The sequence below is a fragment of the Cornus florida genome, unplaced genomic scaffold, assembly GCF_030987335.1.
Source record: "Cornus florida cultivar Cherokee Brave unplaced genomic scaffold, ASM3098733v1 CherokeeBrave_3.0.0_Hap2_Chr07, whole genome shotgun sequence".
NCBI classification, from domain to species: domain Eukaryota; kingdom Viridiplantae; phylum Streptophyta; class Magnoliopsida; order Cornales; family Cornaceae; genus Cornus; species Cornus florida.
In genome coordinates this window covers 26,662,474-26,679,678 of record NW_026775577.1, presented here as the reverse complement: position 1 = coordinate 26,679,678, position 17,205 = coordinate 26,662,474, and the positions used below count along the sequence as shown (strand labels likewise).

The 17,205-nt window shown below is 43.2% G+C and overlaps 1 protein-coding gene across 1 annotated transcript; it reads left to right on the top strand.

Annotated features, from left to right (window-relative positions):
• Positions 1-5,101: 5,101 nt before the first annotated feature.
• On the top strand, positions 5,102-16,930 carry LOC132316481 (methyl jasmonate esterase 1-like). The gene is made up of 3 exons (XM_059814953.1): positions 5,102-5,569; positions 16,382-16,504; positions 16,652-16,930. Exons 1-3 carry the CDS (start codon positions 5,102-5,104, stop codon positions 16,928-16,930), a joined length of 870 nt encoding a protein of 289 aa, XP_059670936.1.
• Positions 16,931-17,205: the final 275 nt, after the last annotated feature.

Sequence of the window (17,205 nt, the reverse complement as noted above, 5' to 3'; positions counted from 1 at the left end):
TTAGAAGAGGAAAAAAATAAAAAAAGAAAGAAAAAAAAAAAAATGAGATAACTTTGAAGCCAAGAAAAAGAGGATTTGTTTGAATAAAGAGAATGCAAAATATTTTGAAAGAAAATAAGAGAAGCATGAGAGAACTTTAAAATGGAGAAATTTTTGGAATGGCAAGAGTAGTAGTGAATAAATGAACTAACAAGAAATTCTACAATAGTTGGGAGTATTTTGACAAGTGGTGCTCTCTCAATCAAAGCTTCACAATATTTATCTTGAAACACTCTACTTCTCTATTTGTTGAAGAAAACAGAGAGCTTTGATTGAGAGAGATACTACTTGTCAAAATTCTCCAGAATATTGTAGAATTTCTCATGAACGCCTTAGCTGGATATTGTAGAATTTCTCATGAATGCCTTATAAGAAGTGTAAAAAGAGATAATAATAATAATAATAATAATAATAATAATAATAATAATAAGACATACTACGTGCACGAGCCAAGACTGTCATTTACGAATGATGCGGAAGGTGGAAAATGACAAATAAATTTTTTTTTTTTTTTGAATGGTAAAGCAAACAAAAAACCCATTTGCCCACGCTTGGGCTCGAATTAACAACCCTCACCCTACCTGACACAATAATATTGTCCGCTTTTAACTTTTCCGAACTGGTTTCTCCGAACCAGACTTCCCAGTCTTGAATATTTCATCCATTCTGGTCGTCAATAATTCATCTGTTCTGGTACTACTCTCGCATAAGCACGCTTAACTGTGGAATTTTGATGGGTTCACGGCCATTACAACTTTAAACGTGTTGTGTCATGAAGGGTGTTGACCTTACATGTAGCACTTTCACCTCATCTTCCTTAGGTGATGTGTGATCATAATGTACACCCTTAATCTACTAGTGTGGTAGCTCATCAGTGTCTCACACCTGCTCATAAAGGTCATCACAATCACCCCCATGGGGCCCAACGTCATTGTTGGCCATATTTTTGGTTGGGAAACGGCTCTTATACGTACCACGCGTTCTGCGAAGTTGTGATGGGTTCACGTCATCGCGACTTAAAAAGGCATTGTGTCTTGGAAGGGTGTTGAACCTATATATATCACTTTCACGTTTACCTTCCTTAAGCGATGTGGGATCATGACACCAGTAATATGCCAGTGTGGTAGCTCGTCAATGTCTCGCACCCGCCCACAAAGGTCATCACAATCACCCCCATGGACCCAACATCCTCATTGGCTACGCTTCCGACTTGGAAGTGGCTCTTATACCACGCTGGCTCTTATACCATTTGTAAAAGCCCTCACACTACCTGGTGTTGACCCTAAAATCGGCTGACTAGAGCTGATCTTAAATTGAGATGTTGCGGGCATGCGAGAACCAACTATATGGTTCAATTGTGAATAGTCAACTTGCAGTCTCTTTGATAAATTTGACTATCAGGCGATTATAGGAGAAAGAGAACAAAAAATACTCCTTAATGAGTTCTAACTACCTTAGTTAAAAGGACTTTTCAATGAATAACTTATAGAAAGAAATAAAGAGAGAAATAAAGAGAGATTTAGAAGGAGAGAGATAGAACGAGATTTTGAGAGAGATAGAGATAGGAAAAGAAAGAAATAGCAATGGTGCTATTTTGGGAAAGAGCTTGAGAAAGAAAACAAAACAATATAAAGATTCTGAAGATACTGGAGCTCTAGTACAGCATGCCTCTTTGTTTATTTATAGAAAAACAAATGGTAAAACAAATTCCTAAATACAAGCATTCTAGTTTTATTATAATACAACTAAATAATTATTCAAAACAAACTAATCCTAACTGAATACTAATTCTTAACTAAATTTAAATACAGGATAAATATATAACTCTTATCTAATGTATTTAAAGTTCAAACATCTTCTATCCAATCTACGGTGCCCTTGCATGTAGCTTGGTTCTTATGTAAACTCTGCAATGTCACTCAAACCAAATTCTATCTGCTACTCTTTCAAACATAATCCATGTGAAGCCCAAACTTCTTCTAACTGCATTGAACTATCCCAACCGAAGTCCAAGTTAATTGTTTAATCCATGTAGACTAAAAAATGTCTTTTAGCCCAAACTCATTACTGCATGCTTTAGCCTAGTATCCTCTCGGCCCAAACCTCTACCATGTCACTATTCATCAGGCCCAATTAGAATCCAAACTCAATTACCAAAATGGGTGTCAACACCTGGTACAGTATTGTTTACTTTTGACTCCCCCGGACCAGATTTTCGAGGAGGTTATCCATCCTGGTACTAGTATAAGCACGGTTCACGACCGGTCATCACGGTTTCAAAATACGTTATGTCATAAAAATGTGTTGAACTTACGTATAACACTTTTACCTATACCTTTCAAGGCAATGTGGGTTCTAGAATTACTTGTTGGACTTCTAGGTGTCTCTCATATGCTAGAAGACTACAGCTCATTAAATATATTCTTCTCAATATGATTAGGTTTTGGTGTGGCCTTTACATTCTTCCAAAGATGGTCATCAATCAAATCAACATGGTGCTGAAAAGGGTTAATTTGAGAGCAACAAATGCACAAGTTGCATGGTGCAATGTATATAAACCGAGGACTTTGGAGGCATTGGCATCCCTAAGTTGTCATCTTTGAATATAATCTCAATGTTGAGGCATATTTGGAACTTGTTCAAGGACAATAGTCAATCTATTTGGCTTAGATGGGTGCAGAAAAAGATTATTAAAAAATTGTAGGTTCTAGTCCATCAAACCTACTCAAACTTACTCTTGGAACTGGAGGATGATTCTGCATTTGAGAGGAATTGCTAGACCTTTTGTCAAATACATTGTAGGTGATGGCAAAGGCATTTCCTGTGGCATGACTTTTGGCTTCCTTCAGGGCCTCTTGACATGAGAATTGACAATGATCTCATAAGGTATTCTCAGTGGGAGGACATGACTATGGTCAGAAGCTTCATCAGGAATGAGCAATGGAGATTTCCTAGGCTTTTCATCAACGTGGTTCCATCAATTGGAACAACTGAACAACTGCCTATTATCAGAGTTCGAATGAAAGACTTAGTCATATGGACTTTGTCGATCTCCTACTGGGAATTTCAACCTCTCTGCCACTTACCGAGTTCTATTGCCTCCTTCTCCTTCCATTTCGTGGCATAGTTCCATTTGGTTCTCTAATCATATACCAAGGTACTCATTCATTGCCTGGTTAGCTCTCAGTTGCAGACTCTAGGCCAGAGACAGTCCTAGTCTGGCAACAAAATTTAATTATTTTCTCTTTGCCTTGCTAAAGCTGAAAGTCATGTCCATTTGTTCTTCAAGTGCAATTTTTCTTCTGATGTCTGGAATTACTTCCAACACTTATGTGGGATTTACATTGGTGATTACAATGTTTTTGACATTGCGAACTGGTTTGTTGGATGTGGAGCTTCAGCACCAAACATCCTAAAGCCTTTGTGTTCAAATTGTGCTTCACAACTTGTATCTACTTTCCGTGGAGGGAAAGATACAGAAGAAATTCTGCTAACAAACAAGCTTCAATTGGAGCAGTTCAGAATCAGCAACGTGCACAATCGTCTTCTTTCTTATAAGCTTAAGAATACTACTGAAGCAAGAATTGTGGCAGTAGCTTGGAGCTTCCAAGCTATGTTTTTCTTTTACCTAGATTTTCACTTTTCTGCAACTGTTTTTGCAGTTGTGGATGCGACTGCTAGATGCTCCTGTACGTGTGGGCCTGTTTTTTTGTTTTGTTTTATTGGGCTGCCTTTGGGTTAAGCCTTTCCTGTGTACAGTTTCTTCTTTTTAGTGAATGATGGATTTATCCCCCCAAAAAAAAAAAAATTAATGTGGGATCATGGCACCCGTGCGCCTTGCCTTATAAAAAAATGTTGAATCAACACATAACGCTTTCACTTTCACATTTTTCAGGCAAAGTAGGATCACGATACTTGTAGCTTACTAGTGTGGCATCTCTCGCTTAGTGTATCGCATTCGCTCACAGATGTCGTCACAAAACCCCTCCCTTTCCTCTCTTTCTTGAAAAAGAAAGGTTATACCACTAGATCAAAAGCTTAGGTAAAACATGACAGGTACATAACACGCAGATATAGAATAAGAAGCTGCGGAATATGGTGGATATAGAATTATTATATTTTGAAATCACAAATTTTCTGTCACCAATTAGTCAATGTAGTAATACGAATGCTTTTAGTAGATGAGTTCGATTCAACTTGTACAATCCATTCAACTCGCGTAAATTTACAGAGTCGTGCCAGACAAAGTTTATTTAATTCGTATGATGATCCGAGTTAATTTGCCAAGTGTCAGGTCCACCTTTCTTTGAGCCATTTTTTTCAACATATATATACTTGAAGCTGAACATATCGTTTAAACTTGAAATTCTGTCACTTCACTTTAGTAATAGATTGGTCTACGTATCCCTCAACTATGTTGACGTAACCACTTAAAACTCTCACGCAAATTAGTCTTTAATTTTCCTACGCACTTTCCTTTGTACCTTCAAAAACAGAGCATTGAGTTTAATCCACAACTATAAAAAATAAAGGTATTAAAATTTAACAAGGTATTACAAAGAAATTAAAATCGCTAGATACATTATTAAATAGTCTATGTAATTAAATGATAACACATAGCGTGTAATAATAATAATAACTTAGAGCTAGCACTGTAAAAAAAAAAAAAAAAATTACAAAAATCTTATACATAATATAACTTTAGGTGGCTTAATTGTTACATTATTGTATGGCTTCAAAAATTCAAACATACTTCCTTAGTATGCATGACACCTACATCCACATAATTACAAATCACTGTTTGTGCTATACATGAATTTCTTAATTCCAGCAACCCAAAATCAATTAGTTGATAACTAGGTCAAAATTTGTCATTTTTATCTAATCTCGATGATGGGTTCACAGTAACTTAAGTTCTAGCCCCAAAAGGCTAGTTTTTTTACTTATTTATTTCTGCAATTTGGAGCCCACAATCATTGGGTAAATGAAGATGGTTTGTTCTCACTTCTCAGTATATATATAAATCTAGGTTGATGGAAAACAAAGCACGTCTATTGAGACTATGGCTTCAATTCCATTCTTCGTCTTCCTAGTTGCAGTATTCTTGCTCAACCCAGCATGCATTTTAGACGGCCATGCTGGGGCGATTGGGCCGGAACAAGAACGGGAGAGTACTAGAAAGCACTTTGTCCTAGTTCATGGTGCTAACCTTGGAGCATGGTCCTGGTACAAGCTCATCACCCTGCTCAAATCCGACGGTCACCGTGTCACAGCCTTCGACCTTGCCGGAAATGGAAGGAACCCAAGGCGGCTGGATGAGGTGGCCTCCTTTTTTGAGTACGTGCAGCCATTGACCGACTTCATGGCTTCCCTGCCTGATGGGGAGACGGTGGTCCTAGTTGGTCACAGTTATGGTGGCATTTGCATTTCTCTAGCCATGGAGAACTTCCCCAAGAAAATCTCGGTTGCAGTTTTCGTCACCGCCTTCATGCCGAATTATACCAATCCACTAGCTACCGTTTTAGAAACAGTAAGGAAATCTCTATTAGAATTAAATATTCTGCAAATAATTGCATCATTAAAATGCATGCATTCTTATGTCTCAAATTTTATATTTTGTTGGTTTTCATTTTGAAATGCAAAATGAAAATATATATATTTTTTTTCAGGTAAAATATTTTATTTTTAGGCATTTGACAAGAGTTTGAAATTGAGGTTTCGAGTGGAGTGTATAAAATGTCTTATCCAAAATTGATAAATAAATTATTTTTGTTAAGTTTTACAAGCAACAGAGTTAGAACGTCTAAATCTCTGGTGGGAGTAATATTTTTTTTCTTTGTAAATATTTTATGACAATCGAACTTCAGAAAACACAAAAAAAAATTTTGAAAAATATTTTACACTCAAACAAATGGAGCCTTAGTTGTATTTTGTTAATAAAAGTTTACTGTCATAAATTAGTTTTACTCAAAGAATTTATATTTTTTACCTAACAAGATAACCAAAAAGAGCCCTGTCAATAAATTGGTAGGTAAAGAGTTGGGTGTCTTGGGACTTCTGAGAACAAGAGATGCTCCTTAGGTAGAGAGGATAGATAAATATATATATATATATATATGCGCACGTGAAGATACAAGAAATTCTTTCTCCACTCTCTCTCTCTCTAGTATTCCTTTCTCTCAACCCCCAAAAAGATACCCTTTTCTTTTCCTTCCTCCTCCTATTTATAGAGGTTTATAAATATTGATGGACTGCTGGATCTAGGCCCGTTCCTCCATGAGTCCCGGTCCTCTTTGATGGGCCTATGCGCGTTCGGCCCATATGGTAGTGTCTTTTTATGGGCCTGACCCACCTGTACGGACTCAATGCCGCGTTTGCAAGTCACACCTAGCCCATGTCATATCGGGCCTCCTCAACTGCCCCCATAATTACCCCTTGTTTAATAAGGGGGTAATTATTGAAGGCGTCTCATCATGACGTTGACGGCTCGAGAAAACCACATGGGGGAACGGACGGTCAGATCCAGAATCAATGTTCCGGGGCTCGATGAAGTTTTCACCTTCCTGACGCTTCGGCCCTCGGGCCCCCCTCGCCTTTATAAGGCTCTAGAATGCCATTCCATGCCCTTTTACCGTCTCCATCATCAGTCAAATCTCTCTCCTTTTAGAACAGCGCTAAGCTTTTTCCGGTGAAATCCTTCAAGAATCGTTCTTCCAGCGGTTTTGCAGTGCTCTTTGTTGCTTTCTACCTCAGAGGTTAGTTTCGTTCCTTTTTACTTTCGGCAGGCTTCTTTTTACCCCTTCTAGATCCTTCAAACACCTCCACCATGGTTGTAGATCTGGATGTTCTTCGTATGAGACTTAGACTTCCTGACAACATCGAAGTTAGGGTTTGCCCTAAGGATGTTAACATTATGACCGGTGCCGGCCTCCTGCCCGGCGAAGTCTTATTCACGAACCTTCAATTGAATGTCGTTAGGTTCCCTCTGCACCCTTTCTTTAGTTATGTCTTCAATAGATTGGGGATATCCCCCCTGCAGGTAAACCCCAATTTCTTTAGAATCATATCCGTTATGCTCCTGTTGATGCGTGACAGAAATCTGGACCTTGACCTCATAGATCTTCTTCTGTGTTATAAGGTCAGTAAGATCCGTACTAACGAGCCCTTCTACCACCTCTACCCGTTCGAGAAGATGTCCATATGTACGGACACAATAAAATCTGAAAAGGGTTGGAGGGATAGCATCGTGGGCATTAGTGGGGCTTGGTCTTCGCCGGCTGCAGAGGGTTACCCAATCCCGAGCGCCTTTGGTGTCTGTTCTGTTTCCTCCTATAAGAAATTCAAATCTCATAAACATGATTGCCCCTGCGAAACATGCGTTCCCCGTTTTTGTACTTTCTTATGCCGTTCCTTAGGAATACCTTGTGATGACTTGAGCTACAGTGTTTGCAGGGATAGGAGTAATTACTTGAAGAAATACGTTCTGAACGATATTCCTTCCTGCTCAGATCTCCTCACTTCAGACAACCTCTTAGTGCTCTCATCACTCGGCTACAACATGAGCAGGCTTCAGATTCCTTCTTTTGGCAGGAAGAAAAATACTCCCCCAGCCACTCCTGCTGCTGGGGCGACCTCCTCTCCAGCATCAGCCTCTTCCTCAGCCACCATCTCTGACACTATCCCGAGCACAGTGGCTATTAACTCTGTTGTCAGCACCCCTGCTGCCAACCCGAGCGCGTCTCCCCAAACTACCACAGCTCCTGCCGCCGTGGGGGGTGTTCGGGACAAAGAACGAGGCAAAAGGCCTCATCCCGACAGTGGAATCGATCCTGAGGAGGAACCTCTCATAAGAAGGACCCGGGTCTCCGGGCCGGGTACTCTCTTGCATCGCCCGATCAGAGCTCCTGCTCCCTCCGGGCCTATTGCAGCTGGTGCCTCTGCTTCTGCTTCAGGCCCCCCTTTGATCCCCACCTTACCGCCATGGGTCCCTCGGTACACCCGAACGGATGGGACGTTCGTGAAACCGAACGAGACCATGCTGAAGGATGGCCAGATCGCCATGGCGTACTATAGGAGCATGTGGACTCCGAAAGACCTTGAGGCGGTAAAGGGCCTATCCCAGAAGGATGTGTTCAGCCGCTTTCCCCAATCTGCTATGGAGGTGACTTTTATTTTCCAACTCATGAATTCTCTCATATTATTTGGTCTTGCCTTCGCCCGACCTGACTATTGGCTTAACCGTTATTAATGTACATCTATGCAGACATTTTTCGGAATGATGGCTATGCAGAAGCAGGTGGAGATGGGGAATGCCAGGGCTCGTAAGTTTTCTGATAGCCTGGAGGTGGCTAATAAAGAAAACGACCTTCTCGCCATCAAGAATACCGAGGTATTGGCTCGGCTTGAAAAAATTGAACAAGAGAGAGATGTCCTGAAGAAGGAGAATGACTCTCTTCAGGATGAGAAGGATGCCCTCCAACTTGAAAAGAGCGTCTGGCAGACTGAGCGTGATTCAATCAGAGACGAAAAGGCAGAGCTCCAGCGCCTTCTGGCTGATGAACAGTCTGCTCGGATGGCTTTTGAGAAGAGAGCTCTGGACGAGCGTACCGCTCTGATCGATGCAATCAGCAGAGTGAGCGGTGGGATGCTGGCTCTTCACGCTTGGTTCTCAAGGGTCGGTGCTCTTAGATATGCTCAAGGATTCCGAGAAGGTTTCGCCGACCGAGTTCCAGAGGAGGGACAGACCAGCTCCACTCCAGATGAGGTTGACAAGGATTTAGGGATCGAACCTCTGGGGGTCTATGTCGACCCAGAACCCACCGAAGCGGAGCGCATATTCGATGAGTACCAGGACATTGCTTCCTCAAGGATCATTACAGCTCCTACTACCGCTCTGCCTTTGACCGCTCCTCAATCGTCAACTGTGGTACCTTCCATAGCCACTGCTGACGTTGAGCCCCAGCCGAACGATTCAGTCATTCATCTTGATTCCCCACCTCGTGAAGGTAAGACGGCTGATGGGACCGAGGAGGTGGGTCGGCACAACCAGGATGCTGTTGGTACTGAGGCAGCTAGCTAGGACTCCTCCGGACTCTTCGATTCCATACCCTTTTTGTAACTATGTGACTTGGATATCTCATTTTTTGTAAACTCAATGCTTATTACGAATGAAATGACAAAACTCTTTTTCCCTTTTTCCTTTGTGCTATGCTCTGTTCAACCTATTTTGAATACATATATGCCTTTTGTCTCTTTTCTTTTATATTAACTTTGCCGTGTGTTTGTTTATGGCAAGTGTCTGGCGTTCGGCTTATGGTGCCGGCTGCCACCTTTAAGTGCCTGGCGCTCGGCTAGAATGCCACTTGCCACTTGGCTTTTCATTTTTTAGCAAGCGTCTGGCGTTCGGCTTATGGTGCCAGCTGCCACTTTTCTTGCTTAAGTGCCTGGCGCTCGGCTAGAATGCCACTTGCCACTTGGCTTTTCATTTTTTAGCAAGCATCTGGCATTCGGCTTATGGTGCCAGCTGCCACTTATCTTGCTTGAGTGCCTGGCGCTCGGCTAGAATGCCACTTGCCACTTGGTTTTAAATTTTTAGCAAGTGTCTGGCGTTCGGCTTATGGTGCCAGCTGCCACTTATCTTGCTTAAGTGCCTGGCGCTCGGCTAGAATGCCACTTGCCACTTGGCTTTAAATTTTTAGCAAGCCATTGGAAAGGAAAGTTATTTTTGTAAACTTCAGTAATTTGCACATTCATACGTACTTGATTGACAACAAACAACATCCAATTAAGGCCGAAACTTAGCTTTTATTGGTAGTACCTCTTCAGAGACGTGGCGTTCCAGGGCTTGCTGACCAACCTTCCCGCCATGGTTTCCAACGTATATGCTCCCTTGCCTATGACTTCTGCAATTCTGTATGGGCCTTCCCAGGGTGGCATCATTTTTTTGACCATCCCCACCTTTCTTTTCAGAACCAGATCGCCAGGGGCAAAATCCCTGTGTTTTACTCTTTTGTTGTGACTATTCGCCAACACTTGCTGATACGATGCTAACCTTATAGCTGCAGCGTCCCTCCTTTCGTCTATCATATCGAGGTTCAATCTTAACATCTTGTCGTTCTGATCTCGACTCCATGCTAAGCTTCTGATAGTGGGGACCAGATGCTCAACCGGTATAACTGCCTCGGTACCATATGCCATTGCAAACGGGCTCTCCCCAGTCGGCCGCCTGGGGGTGGTTCTGTAAGCCCATAGGACGTTCGGGAGCTCATCCAACCACTTCCCTTTATGGTCTTCCAGCTTCTTCTTAATGCAGGCGAAAATGGTTCTGTTTGTGATTTCTGCTTGTCCGTTGGCCTGAGGATGGCTTACTGCAGCCAACTTCTGTTTGATTCCATACTCCTCCAGCAGCTCTCTTACTTGCCTGCTGTCGAGGTTCGTGCCATTATCCATGACTATTGATCTTGGAACGCCGAAACGGCAGATAATGTTGTTCCAAATAAATCGTCTCACATGAGTCTGAGTCACGCTAGGATATGGTTCTGCTTCCACCCACTTAGTGAAGTAATCCGTGGCCAGTAACACATACTTGTTCTGAGCTCTTGCAGTTGGCAGAGGACCGACCACATCCATCCCCCATTGCGCGAAAGGCCATGGCGAGGCCATTACGTGCAATTCTTCAGGTGGTTGGTGGATCAATGGTCCATACCGTTGGCATTTATCGCACCTTCGAGAGAACTCTTCCGCATCTCTTGACATGTTTGGCCAGAAATACCCTTGTGTCATTGCTTTATGCGCTAACGATCTTCCCCCAGAATGATTGCCACACACACCCTCATGAATAGCTCGCAATACCTGCTGTGACTCCGCGGGGGTGACACACTTCAAGTATGGGCCAAAGTAGGATCTTCTATACAGCTGGTTATGCATGATGGCGTACTTTGCAGCATTCTTTTTGAGTTTCCTAGCTTTATCCCTTTGCATAGGCAAAACGCCATCTCGAATATAAGCAATGATGGGGTCAATCCAACTCGGTTCATACGGTATGACGTTGACTTGCCAAGGGTCAGAGTCCAAGGGTTCTTCGAAAATAGATGGCTGGGTCAATATTCCTACTGGAATCACCCTCGCCAATGTTTCACCGGAACTCGAAGCACTACATGCTAACCGGTCTGCATCTGCATTCTGTTCCCTCGGTAACTGTATGAATTCAATTTTTGCAAAGTCCTTGGCTTTATGCAGAACGGCAGAACGATATGCCCCCATCGTGTCATCCTTGGTTGCGTACTCACCATTTACCTGCCGAACAACCAACTGCGAGTCACTATAAACAGTCAAACTTTTGACCTGTAGCTCTTTGGCCAATTTTAACCCATTCAGCAACGCCTCGTATTCCGCTTCATTATTGGTGGCTCAGAACTCAAGTCTGAGTGCTTGACTCAAAGAAGTACCCTCTGGGGTTTGCAGTTTGACCCCAATTCCCACCCCCATCTGGTTAGAGGAGCCATCCACAAAAAGTTTCCAAGAGCCGCATCTAAGGTCTTCTTCCGTATCCTCGGAATCACATTCCAGCAGGAAATCGGCTACCGCTTGCCCTTTGACAGCTGTTCTCGGCTCGTACGTTATGTCAAATGAACTTAACTCTATGACCCACTTTGTCATTCTACCCGAGAGCTCTGGCTTGTGCATAAGCGTTCTGATTGGAAAAGTTGTTAGAACAGCTATGGGGTGGGATTCGAAATAATGCCTCAACTTTCTTTTTGCATTTACAAGTGCAAGTATCACCCGTTCGGCCTTTGAGTATCTTTGTTCTGCCTCCGTTATTGTTTTGCTTACATAAAATACCGGGTATTGCACCCCTTCCTTGCAACGAATCAGAACGGCACTTGTCGCGACACCAGATACTCCAAGGTATAGAAATAACTTTTCTTCTGGATCCGGGGCTGACAGGACTGGTGGATTCTGCATATATTCCTTCAAATGGGTCAATGCTTGTCGTTGCTCATCCCCCCAGACCTGTCTTCCATGGCTCCGAATCGTGTCAAAGAACGGCTTGCAGCGATCTGACAGTTTTGAAATGAATCGACTTAATGCGGCTATTCGTCCTGTGAGGGCTTGCACTTCTCTGATCGTCTTTGGCTCGGCATTCTTAATCAAAGCCTCTGCTTGAGCGGGGCTAACTTCGATGCCTCTGCGATTGACCACGTGTCCCAAAAACTGACCGGAACTCACACCGAACAAGCACTTGGTTGGGTTGAGCCTCATCCCGTATCGCTTTAATACATCAAATACATCTTGCAGATGTCTCAGATGATCATCCTTCTTCCTACTCTTTACCACCATATCATCAATATAGGCTTCCACAATCTTTCCTATTTGATTCTTGAAAATCTTGCTAGCAAGTCTTTGATAGGTTGCTCCCGCATTCTTTAGTCCGAAAGGCATAACTTTGTAGCAGTATGTTCCTCGCTCGGTTACAAAAGAAGTTTTTTCTTCATCCGCGGGGTCCATAGGGATCTGATTATAACCTGAATAAGCGTCCAGAAAGGTCAAACGCTCATACCCGGTTGTGGCGTCCACCATTTGATCAATCTTAGGCAGCTGGAAGCTGTCCTTCGGACAGGCTTTGTTCAAATTGGTGAAATCAATGCATACTCGCCATTTCCCATTCTTCTTCTGTACGACAACGACGTTGGACAACCAATCAGGGTAGTGTACCTCTCTGATAAATCCCGCATCAAGCAGCCTATCAACTTCTTCCGCTATGATTTGATTGCGTTCTGGAGCAAATCTTCGTTGCTTCTGTTTCACTGATTTGAACTTGGGATTGACATTCAGGGAATGACAGGATACGGAGGGATTAATTCCAGGCATGTCTAGGTGACTCCATGCAAATACGTCGGCATTGTGGGACAAGAAGTCCACTAGCTCTTGCTGTTCTTCTCTGGTCAGTCTTGTTCCCACTCTGGTAGTTCGTTCTGGCCTGGACTGATCAATCTGCACATCCAGAAGGGGCTCTTCGGTCAAGTCAACTGACTCCTCCACCCTGTTCCGCTCGGGCGGAGGTTCCTGTAATTGCTATCTGGGGCTTGCTGAACGGACGGACGCCTTCCCTTTTCCAGCATACTTTAGTGTGACGGAATAACACTCTTTGGCTGCAACCTGATCCCCCCGGATGTCTATCACTTTATCTCCATCGGGTCCGAGGCACCTCATGACCTGATGCAGAGTTGAGGGTACACCTTGGACTCTGTGAATCCATCCTCTTCCCATCAGGAGATTATACGAGGGGTGAATTTCTACAACCACAAAAGTTTCCATAAGAGCTCGTTCTGCAGCTTGAACTTCTACTTCCACCATCCCGACGGGCTCCACCCTCTTGCCATCGAACCCTAACAGGGGATTTCCAGTGGGCTTGAGCCTCTCTGGTTCAATCTCGAGCCGATCAAATGTGTCCCTCGGCATGACATTCGCACTGCTCCCAGGATCGATCAGAACTCTGCGCACCAAGCAGTCCGCCACTGTCAAACTGACTACCAACGGGTCTTCATGGGGCAGTTGAACACGCTGCAGGTCTGTCCAGTCGAACTTTATCTACATCGACGGGATCTGCTAGTGTAGAGTATTCACACTGCTGACCCTTTTCTTCATCTGCGCCTGCCGTAGGCGCGCTCGGAGTAGCTCATCTGACTCTTCACTAGGCTCGGGTCAACCATGGATAGCATTGATAATACGAACTGGTTGTGAATTGTGGGTGCTTTGTTTATGACTCCTTTTTATTTGTTCCACCGGTCGATTCTGCTCTATCGCCGAGCCTTGAACATAACTCGCGAACTCCCCTCTAGCTATCAACATCTCCACTTGCCTTCTCAAGTTCCTGCATTCGTTAGTCTGATGACCGAAATCAGAATGGAAAGCACAATGTTTAGTCTGATCCCTCTGCTCGAGGGGTTGCCTAATTGGCAGTGGTGGATGAAACTTATCTTTATTCTCCTGATATAGCCTCGCCAGAGTGACCTTCAGCGGAGTAATCAGCTCTTCCTCCCTAGACCTTTTTTCTGCCTTCCAGGAGGTCTGACGTTGCGGCTGAGCCTGCTTCTGCCTGATCTTTGCCTTGGACTTTTCCTCGGTCGACACGAGCGACGCTGTCTGTGCATTAGCTGCCTCCTCTTCTTCTAGGCGCACAAAGCCATCGGCTCTTTCATTGAGTTCATCCATAGTCGTCGGCGTGTTCACTACCAGACTGGTGTGAAACGGAGTTCCACGTGTCATGGCTAACTTGAAGGCTTGAACTGCTGTAGAAGGGTGGCATTCGATCACCATACTCTTAGTGAGATTAAACCTGGTGAGAAAAGCCTGGAGACGTTCATCTTTGTGCTGCCTCATCGTGAATAGGCTCGAGATGTCCTTCGGCGGACGCTTGTTCCCATAGTACTGGCTTATGAACCGATCGCACAGGTTTTTGAAGCTACCAATGGAGCCCCTAGGCAAGTTTTTGAACCAGCTGAGCGCCGGTCCGGCTAGGCTTGTAGGGAAACATTTGTACATTAAAGAGTCGTTTTCCGTATTCAGGGCCATTTTCAACTGGATATGGTACACATGATCGATCGGATCGGTTGTTCCGTCAAACAGAATAAAGACTGGCATAGCAAACTTCCTTGGATGCGGGGCATTCAAGATCTCGTCGGTGAATGGTGAATCAACCGTCCGAGCTGCGGATCGGAGGGCTTCATTCTCTCTCTGGAGTCCAGCGGTAGCTCTGTGAGTTACGGTTCTGCCCTCCGATCCGCGATGAGTGATAGTAGCCATGGAGGGCCGGTAAGACGGATCGAACGACCGTTCCTCTATGAACTCTCTTTGCCAAGGCGACGCTACTCGACGGCGATCAACCTCTATCACTTCCTCTCGGTCGAACCTTTCCCTATGCGGATCGAAGGTTATGGCTTCATTCCGTCTAATCTGCTCATGTCGCGGATCAACGTGAGTCGATCCTTCGTGATCCTCAACTCGACGAACATTTGGCGGCAAATTGTCCATCATCCTTTCATCACGGTGGTGAGCTGACTGATTGTTCTCGTCCTGCTCGCCTTGACGCGCGATATTAGATTGAACACCTCCTTCACCGACCGGAAGTGGATGCGAAACCGCAGGTATTTGCTGATGTTGCATTCCAGCTTTCAATTCTGCATTCTCTTTTTTGAGAGCTTCAATCAAGTTCATCAACTCCTCAAGCTTTGTTTGCTGGATAGCCTCCATCGGATTGGAGCTTTCACCTATCATTATTCCTGAACGGAGTAAAGGCATTAATCTCAAGTTCGCGAGTAGATCCGAGCTTCGCGAGTGGGAATTTTTCAGATCTGGTTTCGAATTCTCCGAATTATGCTCACCGTTAACGAGATCTGAATTGTCTGAACTCTAAATCCGTCAGATCCTGCCACAATCGAACAACTCGTTGTTGCGTAGATCTGAAGCCATTTTTGCCAAAACTTCAAGAACTGAAATTCCTCCAGAGTAGGTCACAATCGTTTAGATCTGGATCCAACTCCCAAAGATCGAGTCTCGATCAACCGAATTGGTCTGAATCTACCCGATATTCCTCATTGATCAACCAAACTTCCATGCGCTTCCCACAGACGGCGCCAATTGAAGATACAAGAAATTCTTTCTCCACTCTCTCTCTCTCTAGTATTCCTTTCTCTCAACCCCCAAAAAGATACCCTTTTCTTTTCCTTCCTCCTCCTATTTATAGAGGTTTACAAATATTGATGGACTGCTGGATCTAGGCCCGTTCCTCCATGAGTCCCGGTCCTCTTTGATGGGCCTATGCGCGTTCGGCCCATATGGTAGTGTCTTTTTATGGGCCTGACCCACCTGTACGGACTCAATGCCGCGTTTGCAAGTCACACCTAGCCCATGTCATATCGGGCCTCCTCAGCACGTGTGCATGATTCTACCACGTGTGATATTTTTGTGGCTCATGAATAGGTCGGTCACCACCAAAGATTGTAACGTATTGGTACATCATCTACTTCTCAATATGAAAGATAAGAGTTTGCAGTGTCTTTCTTGTCAATGAAAATATATATGTATAGACCAAAAAAGAGTTGAGTATGCTATGCCAAAATTTAGTCACTAATGTGTGGTCATATTTTCAGTTAAAAAAAATGTGCGGTCATATTTAATTAATAGTACTTTTTTTTACGAAATTTATAGTAGATTAATTTTTAAATAATGTCAAAATTTCTCTCTAGCTCTTTCGTTTATTATTGAATCTGTGTGTATTAGTGTATGTTCTTTTGCTCTCTTAACACGTTTCTTTTTTCCTGGCTTTTGTTTTGGAGAACAGTATTTCAACGCGACTTCGTCAGACACTTTCTTGGATAGCATAGTTGTATATGATTCGAATAATCAGGTACTCTTTGGTCCAGAATGCACTGAAACTAAGCTTTATAATGATTCCCCAACAGAGGTGAGGTTGGATCCGATCTCAAGCAATTTCATGTGAATAAATCCATAAAACAGATTTTTTTTTTTTTTTCTTTTTAATTTTATTTGGGGTAAATAAAACAGCCCTTGTTCTGCTTGATGAGTATTGATCATGTAGCTTTGCATGCAGGACGTTGAATTAACTAAAACGTTACTGAGGCCAACCGGGCTTTACATGGATGACTTGAGCGAGCCTCTGCTGACACAGAATAATTTCGGGTCGGTCACTCGAGTTTTTATAATAGCTGAAGATGATCAAATCCTGCCAGTGGATTATCAGAAATATATGATTGAAAATAGTCCACCTAAAGAAGTGAAGTCCATAAATGGATCCGACCATATGGTCATGAGTTCAAAACCCGACGAGCTTTACCTTACTTTGCAGGAGATTGCTGATAAATATAATTGAATTAATGTGTGTCACTGTGTGTGTTCTTTAATATTAAAGAAGTGTGTTTTATATGGCCGGCTGTCTATCATTGGCCATTTTATCAAGTATTCTCTTTGATTTTGAGTTTTGAGTACAAGTCATGGAAATAATGGATATATATATATAGATGTAAATGTATTGAACCTGGATCCATACAACAGGTCATGAAAATAAAGGGTAAAATATATATTTTTTATTTTTTTTTGGTGTTTGGTTCTAGTAAAATATTAAGGAATTTTTTTTTTTTTTTTAAA

Excerpts from the sequence above, each read along its gene's own strand:
- LOC132316481 (XM_059814953.1), top strand. The coding sequence starts at position 5,102 with ATGGCTTCAATTCCATTCTTCGTCTTCCTAGTTGCAGTATTCTTGCTC. Across the intron at positions 5,570-16,381 it reads TAGCTACCGTTTTAGAAACA|TATTTCAACGCGACTTCGTC; the intron begins GTAAGGAAATCT and ends TTTGGAGAACAG. Across the intron at positions 16,505-16,651 it reads ATAATGATTCCCCAACAGAG|GACGTTGAATTAACTAAAAC; the intron begins GTGAGGTTGGAT and ends CTTTGCATGCAG.